Source organism: Buceros rhinoceros, unplaced genomic scaffold (genome assembly GCF_000710305.1).
Source record: "Buceros rhinoceros silvestris isolate BGI_N320 unplaced genomic scaffold, ASM71030v1 scaffold18483, whole genome shotgun sequence".
Classification (NCBI taxonomy): domain Eukaryota; kingdom Metazoa; phylum Chordata; class Aves; order Bucerotiformes; family Bucerotidae; genus Buceros; species Buceros rhinoceros.
Window position 1 is genome coordinate 1 of NW_010402034.1, and position 11463 is coordinate 11463.

At 45.0% G+C, this 11463-nt stretch overlaps 1 protein-coding gene across 1 annotated transcript; it reads left to right on the forward strand.

Moving 5' to 3' along the window:
• Positions 1 to 15: 15 nt before the first annotated feature.
• On the forward strand, positions 16 to 11367 carry ZFYVE19 (zinc finger, FYVE domain containing 19). Its single transcript, XM_010132517.1, has 11 exons — positions 16 to 72; positions 559 to 680; positions 2834 to 2887; positions 3346 to 3506; positions 4710 to 4855; positions 5729 to 5843; positions 6366 to 6575; positions 7076 to 7155; positions 7862 to 7972; positions 9337 to 9479; positions 10839 to 11367. Exons 1-11 carry the CDS (start codon positions 19 to 21, stop codon positions 10909 to 10911), a joined length of 1269 nt encoding a protein of 422 aa, XP_010130819.1. The 5' UTR covers positions 16 to 18; the 3' UTR covers positions 10912 to 11367.
• The last annotated feature ends 96 nt before the right edge of the window (positions 11368 to 11463 follow it).

Here is an 11463-nt window from a genome sequence, read left to right on the forward strand (position 1 = left end):
CGCGCCTGCGGTAGCGCCATGGATAACCGGTGCTACGGGTGTGCGTCCAAGTTCTCTGTCTTCAAGAAAGAGGCGAGTCCGACTGAGGGGCGTCAGGATCGGCCGGGCCCCACGGATGCCTTCCCGGCGTATGCGAGGGTCGGAGAGGGGAACCGGGGGTGCTCTCGCCCGGCATCGTCGTGGTGGTGTCCGTGCTGGCTTACTGAGCTGGCGTGGTGCCTGCCCTCAACGCGCCATGGGGTGTCATCCCTCCAACCCAGCATTCGGTCGCTGTCTCAAAGTCTCACCCATGCGTTATTATTCTGTGGGATGAAGTGGTGTCTCTTCTTCCAGGGGGAGTTATGTGCTGGTGCTCGAAGGCTCTTGAGAGTCTCAGTATCTCAGCAGCAGCTAGTGATACGGTTCCCTTAAAAAATAAGGATAACCCCATCATTACTCTTAACGTTATTTTTAAGCTGGGCAAGTGCATTGTTCTTGCACGTGGCCAGCCAGAGCAGCGGGGTGGGTGAGGGTAACTGGGTGATGAAGCCCTGTCCTGCCCCTCTCGTATCTCTGCAGTGTGGATGCAAGAACTGTGGACGGTCGTTCTGTGCGGGCTGTCTTAGCTTCAGTGCTGTTGTTCCCCGCTGTGGAAGCACTCGGCAGAAGGTGTGCAAGGAGTGTCAAGGAAAACTAACTGGGTAAGATGGGAGCGTTTCTTCACCCAAAGGCAGTGCCCTGCTTTGTTTCTTCAGTTTGCATCCCTCTGTTGTGTTGCAGATTACTGACTGACACTTGTGCATGGCCCGTGTCTGTATCCTGGAGTTCCAAGACAGGCCACTACTGAACTGCTGTTACATGAGCTGTGCTGTCCAGAGACAGGAATCAGGATTTCTGCAGCTATTGTCCTTGGTGACAGAGTAGTTTGAAAGAGCCAGGTTTGAATCTTCATGGCTGGGTGCTGAATGCCAGTGGATATCTTAGAGACTGTTGTCAATACCCGCTGCACAAACCCAATAAACACACGGGGTTGAGGAATTTCTTTATTGCAGGTTTGCCCAAAGCTGGGAGCTAGGTGGTATTCTACAAAGCGAGCTCCCGGATCGTGGAAAATAGCCATTCATTTATACAATCCAAATCAACATATTCATTCTTTACTGTGTTTCTGCTTAAAACTGATTGACTTAACCAACTTCCTGCTTCTCTTTAAAGCTCTATTCTTGCTTATCTCACAGCCTTCCTCCTGAGCAGATGTTTCTTTTACCAGTCCTTGAGGTTCCTGTCAGAGGATTCAGTAGCTCATTGACTCCCCTTCATACCAAGATAAGCTCAGTAAGCATCCCCTCCGGTGACGTTAACCTACGAAAGATAAGCTCAACAAGCATTCTAGGCTTGTACTTCCTAGGCTTTGTCTGATTTTCCTCACATCAAGACAAGGTTAAGGTCCATGGTGTTTTTGCCTGGAAATCTACACTCCTTTGAAATCACTGGCAGCCTTTTTAGGTGTGTAGTAGTTGAACGACCTGACAATACGGTGTCCAGACTGTTATTACCTCTGTGGAAAAACAGTTGAGAGATCTCTGCTATGTATAGCCTGAAGACTTGTAGCATAGAACCGGTTTGCTTTTAAAAGAAAAAAAAATTGCAAACATAACCTGTAGATTGCCTGTTGAAAACAAACAAACAAAAAAAAGTAATTCAGTAGCAGGGTTATACACATGAACAAGTAGCTCAAGTGTACATGAGAACCTCTCTCAAGTAATTCTTCTGTGTCCTCTTCCTTCTCTTCCATTTCTCTTACCTTTCTTCCCTACTTCTCTCCTATAAGCAAGGAATTTTCACCAGTGAGTGGAGAATTTTCTGTCTCTGCAGGCGTCTAAAGGAGAAGACCCTCTCATTAGCAGAAATCTTCATTTCAGAAGCACTGACTCAGTGAGCTGTTGATGGTGAAAATACAGTATTCAGTCTTTCGGTTTAAAAATTTTCTGATTTCCCTTTACACCTCTAAAGTTATTAAGAAAACAGGGCAGCCTTTCCCTATGGGTTTTTTTTTCTCATTTGTTTAATATCAGTACTACAGAGTTACAGCAGAAAAAGGTCCTCCCTGACTGGCTGGCAGGTAGGTAATACACGTGGGCTGCAGGTATCGTTGATCTTCGCACGAATGGCTTTCAGAACTGAAACCTTAGAAGTGGAAAGCAGTCCAGCGATGTTGCATTCATATACGGGCCCTACTATAAGGCACAGATGTGTTTATAGCTGTGACTTCTAAGAATGAATAAAATACGCTAACTGCTTTACATAAGTGTGTAGTTTAGCAGCTTAACCTACATACAGCAAAACAGAAGACGGCTACACAAGATGTGTTTGTGGTGGGCAGTGTTCAAGTGTGCTAGAAGGTGTTATGATACTGGTGGTTATATAATAATTCTTTTAACATTTAGTTTAGGTCAAGCGTTATATAATTCTGTGTTTGCTGCATGCCACAGGTCCTTCCATTCTGCTGCAAGGAAGCTAATTACACTGGCAGTCTTGCCTAAGTACTCTATCTGCTCTGTGAATGGGGAGGTGCAGGCAAGGGTGTTTCAGCCCCACCTCCTTTGGATCGCTGGTGACCATATTAAATCACATTTTGTCCAGATGCAAAACAACTTTACTAAAAGACTAGAAAAGAAAAGTTGCCCGGTGTCTCAGACAGCTATAGTATCTTAATGCCCTCCATAAGCTTATCACTCTCCACATTAAAATCTATTAAAATTGAGAAATTTATACTGATTCTTTTGAGTTGAGAGGCTGGATAATTGAAGTATGCCAGTATCTTGAGTTCAGAGAAATCGTTGGTTTTGTCTTCCAGAGAGGGATCTCAAAGCAGTTCAGCAAAATGGTCACCACCAGAAAACTACAAAAAGTGAGTTGCACTCTACAAAGACCAGCAAAGTGAGGGTTGTGATGCGGGTATTTGCCTGTTCAGAATTAGATTAAGGATGGGGCTTTTGTTTTATTGTTTGGGTTTATCATTTCTTTTGCGGGGGGAAGTGAGGTGTGTGGGTTTTTGAGTGGACACCTGAACAGCCTCCTGCCTGCATTTATCTGTGACTGATCAGGGTTGTCCTGGCACCAGGAAGCTGGTGGTGAAATATTCCTTGTCTCCTTGGAAATGGTGCCAGGTGTGCTGCTCCTCTGAGCTAAGGTTTTCATTACCTATTGTGCTGATGTGGGAAACCCGGTACAGGAGGGAGTAGTTTCTGTTCTGTTCCACACCAGTATTTGACAAATAGCCTGTTGGGTTCACAAAGGATGTTTTCATATCTCAGGGTTTAAACCCTTGTTCTCAGTTGTCGTGTCTTTTTTCCATCCTTGTTACAGGCGTGTAGCAGCTCTTGAGGCTAAGCAAAACCAGCTGAAAGAACAACAGAAGGCATCTGCAAAACCCCAAGGTCAAACAGGCTCAAGATACCAGGGTCTCTCAAAAGAGGATAGATCTATTGCAGAGAGACTGGAGAGGCTCAGGGAGGAAAGGAAACCAAGTGAGTTTTGGAGGATACCAGAGATACCTTGGGTGTGAACACTGCTACTTGGCAAACACGGAACCTGGAGGGAGAGGGTAGTGCTAGGTTGTCAGAGCCTGCCTTTTTAGGGAATTGAAGGGTTAAAATTGGACAGAGCATCCACGTCCTGCTGCCACAATGGGCAGATTCTACAAGGATTTTAGATTAATGTGCCAGTTTCTTTTTGCTTCTTGGAGTTTCCCTTGAAACTGCTTCTCAGTTTTGGGGCAGCATCTTACCTGTGAAATCACTTTCTCATTTTCCATTGTTTGGGGTAAACGCCAGTGTCAAGCCCAGTATGAGCAGAACAAAATAAGGATTTTTGGGCAAACTATTTTGCAGTAGGTTTCCTGGGTCACTGTCCTGGCCAGCAGCAGTGCTAGTCTGTGGGGTTATGTTTTGGATAGCCTTGCATCACACAGGAGAAGGACGCATTCCAGGCCACAGCTGTTGGGTTCTGGGACAGCCTTGTGGTGTCTTGTGGGAGAATAAACTATTTTTAAAATTATGTATGATCTCTGAAAGGGAAAGAACACACTGCAGAGTGGTTACCTGATTATCACAGTATCATTTAGGTTAGAAAAGATCTTTAAAATCAAGTCCAACCATAAACCTAACACTGCCAAGTCCACCACTAAACTGTGTTCCTAGGTGCCACATCTACATGTCTATTAAATACCTCTAAGGTATTTAAAAGGTACCTCAACACTTCACCGGGCAGCCTGTTCCAGTGCTTGATAACCTTTTCTGTGAAGAAATTTACCCAACGTATAATGTAAACCACCCCAGCACAAGGCCATTTCCTCTCATCCTGTTATGATATGGGGGAGAGTTTTGGACTGCTATGCCTAGGATTACATTCAGAGGTGTGGGAGCAGTGGACTGTCCTCTCTAAATGACACCTGCCAAATGCCATTACCCTAATAGTTGCCTCATGGCTAGGAGAGTTCTCCTGTGAAGGAGGCAAAGACTTGGAAGGAAAGATAACAGTTAGTGTTATGGTAGTCTCCAAGTCACTGCAGTATGACCTCTCATTCACGTCAGAGGCTGGGGGAGGTTTTTGAGGGTGTTCAGAGTCTGATTCAAGAAAGAAATACAATTTTACAAGGGGAAAGAAAAAAGCGAAGCTTTTTGTTTTCAGTAACAGAGTAATCTCCTCCCTTGGGTTATTCTGAATTGCAGAGTCCATTCCTACTCAGGCTGAGATTGAAGCTAGGCTGGCTGCCCTGAAGGAGGACTGCAGAGGACCTGTTCTATCCACGCAAGAGATGGAGGACCGATTGGCTGTCCTGCAGGGGAGAGATCCTCCTTCCCAGGCTCCCAGACCTGTAAGCTCCCTCAGCTCTTTAGCCAGCCGTGTCTTCTGAGCTGACAAAGTAACTGGCGTCCCAGCATGTTAGCTGTTCTTCCTTGTTCAGCTTTCTGTGTCCAGGTGGCTCCCTTCAGAAATCTGTTTCCCGATTGTGTCTTTGCTCCGGAAGCAAGTGGCCAGCCTTTACCAGTTCACTGTTTCAGTGTGAATGCAGTATGTTCCTTCATGTCAAATGTAGTTCATGTGTTTATTTTTAACAGTAGATGCTAAGTTTTTTCATCTTAACTCATTTGTGTACCTCAGTGGTCTGATATTTTTCTTCAGAGCTGTTTGTCTGTGTTCGGGGCTACCTTCTAATTGCGTCTTGTAAGTTGTTACTGCATCCCAGCTGGGCAAAATCCAGTTAATTATTCCAGAAACGGAAGCATGGAGTGGTTAGTCTGAGATTGCAGAGGGATGAGTTGGATAAATGCCTTCAAAGCCTGTATGAATGATCTGGTCTCCAAGAAATTGTGCTCTTTTTTCAGCAGCGGTGAACACTCAGGCAATGTAGGCCTCAATGGGGCTGCTGGCTGGCACTGTTGAGACTGCCACCACCTCCAACATAAAAAAAGTGCCAGAGCTGGGGTTGGGACCCAGGAGCATGTACTACTATATGCTTTGCACTACTTTGCTTTGTCTGGCTGACTGCTTTTACAGCTGTGTGCTTTCAGCACCTCTGAGAATGAAGCCCTGGAAGTCTTACACCATATAACCATAAGCTGAGACTCTCAAGATCAGTGGATCCATCTTTTTATGCTGCTCCCACCTAGGGTGATCTTGGTTGCCTTGACTGAGTACGCCACTTTCCTCTCACTCTGCCTTTTCCCATGCTGTCCTTGTTTCTTAGGTACTCCAGCCTCCTGATACCAGAAGTCTGGTCCAGCAGACAGATGACCTGTTAACTCAACTGTCTGAAGAAGTTGCCATTGATGAGCATTACAGACCAAAAGTCCAGCCTCAAGGTATCTATTCTGACTTCCAAAGACTTGTTACTGTCTAATAACGTATGTGCTGTAGTGAGAAGGGAATATGTGCCTCCCTGTCTAGCTTACAGGTGAGCTAAGTGTCTAGTTTGTCCTTAGGACTCCCATCTGGCTCCATACTGGGTCTCATTGTCTTTGCTGGAGATGTTCCATCTTCTCAGGGTTGTATTATTCAGATTGCTCCTCTCTGTTTCTCTAGGGTGACCTTTCCCTGGGGAGGAGCTGTTGCTACTCCTAACTCACCTGTGCGCTATTACAAAACATTGAAATCTGGGATACCATAATCTTCTTAGCTGCGGTGCTTTCTCTGTAACCTCACTGTAAAACAGATTAGTTCACTTTCTTTGTGTACAGTGCGGATCCTACTGTGGCATGTCTTCTCCTGTTATTACCCAGATTAGCGGGGAGCAGCAAGCTGCTCTCATACCATTGCTTTCATTGTGTCCTCCATGCCCAATGAACATTGCTGCAGAGTCACCAGCATGTTCTGTGTGTCTGCAGCTGTTAGTAGCCAAAATTTGAATGATCTCAATCGGGAAAGTGAAGATCGTGTTTGCCCTGCAAATCTGGACCCAAAACAGTTAGAGGAAGAGAAGAATAAACTTCTGGCAGAAGCTGCTGCGGAGCTGGAGGAGGAGAACACTACGCAGGAAAAGGTCCTACAAGTTGTCAGGAGACTGGCAGCACTCAGAGGCGAGGACCCAGAGAAAGGTGGGTAGCAAACAAAAATACAGTGCTAAGTGAGTAACCAAGTTCCTGTGACAGAGTAAATTCTTTTGAGAGGCGTTTATCCATTTAATTCCTCTGTTCTGCAAGAAACAGACTGAGATTTGGTTCTCTCCGTAAAGTTGTACAGGCCAGTTCCTCATGAAATCAGTATGAAGGATCTTAACTGAGCATAAAGGCCTGAACTGTAAGGTCAGGCTGCTTTGTCTTGCACCATTCTTTGAGGTAATTCTAGCATGCTTTGGTAAGGTTAACAAAGCTTTTAAAAGCAAAGTTTTTGGTGGGGATTTTCTCCTGCTCTCTTCCAGTATTAGAAACAAATAGTAACGCCGTTTTTGAGGAGTCCCTATCCAAAAAGAATCTGTCTGTGCCAGAGCCATCATGCCGAAACCAGCACACACCTCAAAGGGTTGTCTCTGGCACGTAAGTGGGCACAAGGTTTGAGGCAGGTGTGGGTTACATTTTCCTGTCTCTTAATCCTGCAGTTACACTGGAAACCTATAAACTCCCTGACAGTGATGAGGAAGTGGCTGAGGAGGAAGCCATTCACAGAGTACTAAAACAGGTCAGAAGGGGCGGCTGTGGCTTGTTTATCTTCTCAGTTATTCCCAGTGTGTCTGTTACGTCGTGAGTGTGGAAAGAATGTGTTTCTGTTCCTGGGCAGAGTTTCATTCCTTTCCCACCTAGAGCTTTTACAATATGAGCTCCCATGGGCCATTTAGCTACAGGTGATTGACAACATTAGTTCTAGTCTGTCATATTGTCTTTCTCATTCATGTTTAGTGTTTCTTCTGGTGTGAGTCTCCTCTCCAATCTCGCACTCTGCTGGTACTTCCTTCCTTCTTGTTTCATCTTTTCCCCCACCCAGCTACAACATAGATGATGAGATGTGTGTGGTTGAGTGCAGCTTATGCCTAGATTTGTCTCTAAAATGTCTATGAATTGTCTTGCAGGCAGACACAAGCTTTCTGTGCTTAAGTTTCTGCCTGATTACAACATCATATGTGTGTAATTAGCACGATGTTGAGGGTCTGCTGATAGCTGCACTGCCAAGCAGTGTGTTAGCTGATACACTGTTCACAGCGTGCACACAGTGTTCAGAGTGCAGAGAGAGCAAGCTCACATCTGTCTGTGTAACACCAGATGTGTTCAGACTTGTCATATTCCATTACCACATGAGAGCTTGGAGAAGGGCAGGAGGTTTAGAGCCTAGAATGAGGCTCCCAAACTGTGTTTGAAACAAGAGCCTTCTTGCTCTTTATTGTTACCAGCTTACAGAGGAAGCAGCCCTGGATGAAGCAAGTGGATTCAACATTCCTCCAGATCAGACCACCCAACCAGGACCCTCACAAAAGAACCTGCCTAAGAAAGCAAAGCAAAAGGTTGGTGAGGTGGTCAGGATCTCTTGAAATGACAGGAGAGTACAGTTCTGCAGCAAAAGTTCACTGTGTCCTTGATGCAGGAAAAACAACCAACTAGCTTCTCCAGAGCAGACCAACTTACTGGCTTCTGCAAGGCTGATCAGCCCTGAGCACAGCTGTGAGTCATGCTCGTACTTTTAAAGGGAATACAGTTCCTTTTAGGCTGGCTTTCTGCTCAGTGGGATGGTGTCCCCTAAACCCAGAGAAGTTAGCACAGACCTCACAAGATGGAGATTAGAGAAGAGATTTATAAGTCAATATAATTAGACCAAGAAGGCCATGGTCTAGTGCCATACAGCGTGAACCAGGGTAAGTGGGAGGTTTGCTAGTGCCTTCAGCATGTGCACAGTAGAACCTCTAGATAGCCATCAGCTGTCTGTGTTCTCATTTAATGTCAGAGGAAGGAATTAGTAACATGATATCCTATACTCTGAATGAATTCCAGCCTATTATGGAAATACATACGCCTTCTCTAATGTATATAACAAGAATTAAATGCCCCTGTGACTCAGACACCTGACAAGCCTGTCCCCAGTGGAAGAAATTATTTAATTGTAAGCATTATTGAAAACACCCATCTCATAGGTATGCCACCTTGTGCTTCTGGGATTACCGACCTAAAAGATAGTGCCACCTCTTTGCTGTTGTGTTAGGAAGCTGCCTTTGCCGGTGTCTGGGCACTATGTCCCTGTGTGTGAATGGCTGCAGTTCCACAAGAGTTCTCTGTAAAGCAGAAGGAGACAATAGATGGCCTTATCGATTTTAGATTATGATTTCAGAAGATCTTTGCAGCCCAGTCTCAGGTACAAATCCACAGTACCTTTCGGCAAATCACTTCCTTTGTCTCCCAACTTTCTTTCTACGTAACAGGGAGAAAACAGGCCCTACGCCTTGCCACTGCTTTTCTTTGCCACGTAACTGCTTTGAGCAAAACTGCTTGATTGCTTGCTTTTGCATTAGGGGTTGACCATCACTTAGTATTGCTATAATGCCTGCCAGGAGATCTGGGCTTCATGCCCTTAACAAACTAAGAACAATGTTGGGGTATATTGCTGAACACTCTAAATGAGGGTGAATACCTGTTTACCTTTTAAGCAATGTAGATTCAGGAGCAAATGATACCTTGAGGTTTTATTTAACAAGCTAGATACATATGGATTCTATTCATGGCCTCTGGGCAAGCTCCTCTCCCAGACTTAGGATCAACAGAGAATGAACAGTGGATCCTGTGACATGTCATTGTGGCCATCATGCATTACAATGAAAGTCCTATATTGTCTCTGTGGGGTTTTGAATTCTGTGTCTCTGTTTTCTTTGTGAACTAGAGACAGACTCCAACCACCACAGCTTTTGCCAGGACAGATGACAGTGATGCGGATGAGTTACCTTGGTGCTGTATCTGCAACGAAGATGCCACTTTACGCTGCCATGGCTGTGATAGGGACCTCTACTGCGAGCGCTGTTTTTGGTAAGCCTTGCAATTCCTTCTGTTCTTAGAGGCGGGTCACAGGTAAGCTCACTTTTGTGTGTTCGTCCCATTGGGCAGAAAAGCAGGCGGTATGAAGGAAGAGTTGAGAAACGCAGGTCTGAGCTGAATGCTAGTCATTATGGAAATACCTTGTGCGATCAGCAGTTATCTCAGGCTTCAGGGACTAAACTGGTCCTAGGCAGAAATGTCTGTCCATACTGCTCCAGTGCGTGTTTGGGCATCTTGCCTGAGTGTTCTCTGGAGTAAATAATGTGCTGCATTGCGTGGGATGGGATAAGCAAGACCATTGTTCAGCGGCTCTATGGCTTGTTAATGATATTGATGGACGATCTGGATTGGGGAGATCAGTTAGTATAAACTGCTAATGCTTTTCTTGGGTTGAGACTCTGCAGTCTTAAACTATATAAAAAGAAATCTTAGTTGAAATGCATATGGGGGAACCTTCTTTATTCATTGCTTGCAATAGCTATAGTATTGTAGCTTGATTTTTGACAAAAAAATTGCATGACTCAGATTTGGAAGGTATTCCTCACAGCTTGCATAGATTCTCTTTTTCATGCCTCAGAAGTATTGGGTAGTTGGCTGGATTCTCAGATTAGTGCTGAATGACATTTAGACAGCAAGATGCTAAGAATCTAGTTGAGATAGAAATGCTTTTGTGTATATTCTCTCATTTCCTGTACATGTTTTTATAGAGAGATGAAAATGGGAGTGGGGGAGAACATATGAAAATGGTAAGAAAACATATGACTGACAATGTTAGATGATTAAAACCTAAACAAACAAAAGTATCAGAGAGCAAACATCAGTGAAAACAGAATCAGCAGTCTGGCAGGTGAGTGAGTGAGCGTATCAGTTGCATGCTGCAGGCACAAGCTTCTGTCTTACTCAATGCTGCCTGCTTCTGAGCATGGTTAAGACAGCTGCCAATACACTGCATTTTAGCCAGACAGTTACTTTTCAGAGTTGTGTGGAGCAGTGTGTCGTTTTGACTGTTGTCATAGGAGTCGCTAATGTACCTGGGAAACGGGCATGGCGCTGAAAATGAGCCACCAGTTACATGAATCTCTCAAAGAGAGAAAGAGACAGGGCGATCTAGTGTCATTTCCCATTCCAGCAGGCAAGAATGAGCAGATCTTTCCACAAAGCACAGCAGAGGTTTCTGTAACAAGCAAATAGCTCGTAGAGTGTCCATGCGGCTGCCAGTCAGGTGCTCACAGCTAACCCTTGGGGTAGGTTTCTAGCTAAGGGCTGCTGGGAGCCACCTTGCGCAGTGACTAGGGGGGAGTTCCCTGCCTGGATGCTTACTTCTAACTGCAGTTTGTGTTTGCTTCTCAGGGAAGGCCATGATGAGTTTGACTTGAAGGACCACCAGACCTCCCACTACCATCTTCCTTGCAAGTACAAGTGATCTCACTCTTTATGGGCAGAAAAGGAGGTGGAAAATGGGAAAAGAGAGGAGCCAACCAGATGGGAAGAGTCCAAGTGGATTTGCAGCCAAAACTGGTGAAGTTTTGGGCAGATAAAGGATGTGCTGTAATCTGAGAGAGGTTTGGAGAGTGTGTAACTTTGTCCTCACAAACGCGACCAGAGAAGTGCAGGGTGTGTGGTGCATATTTGGGGATAAATGAGGGCTTGTTATGAGGAAGTGGATACAGGTCTGTAAATACAGATGGTAAAGCAATGTGGGTATCAGTAAAGATGTGTGTTTAAGACAGTTCTGACTGACAGCTAAGTAACTTCCTGCTTTTGCTAACAGCTTACACACTGGTTCAACAGGCAGCAAAGCACTTTGCACTTAGAAAACTGTCGATGTTGTGATTGTGTGTGATGAGAACTACCAAAGCTTAATAAAAACTGTTTACAGAGGCCTGTGGTTTAAGTCTCTGCTGGAAATGCCTGACAAAGCCCTTTACAAAGTGTCGCCCTCTTGTAATGGGATCTTAATCCTAGTATCAAGTGG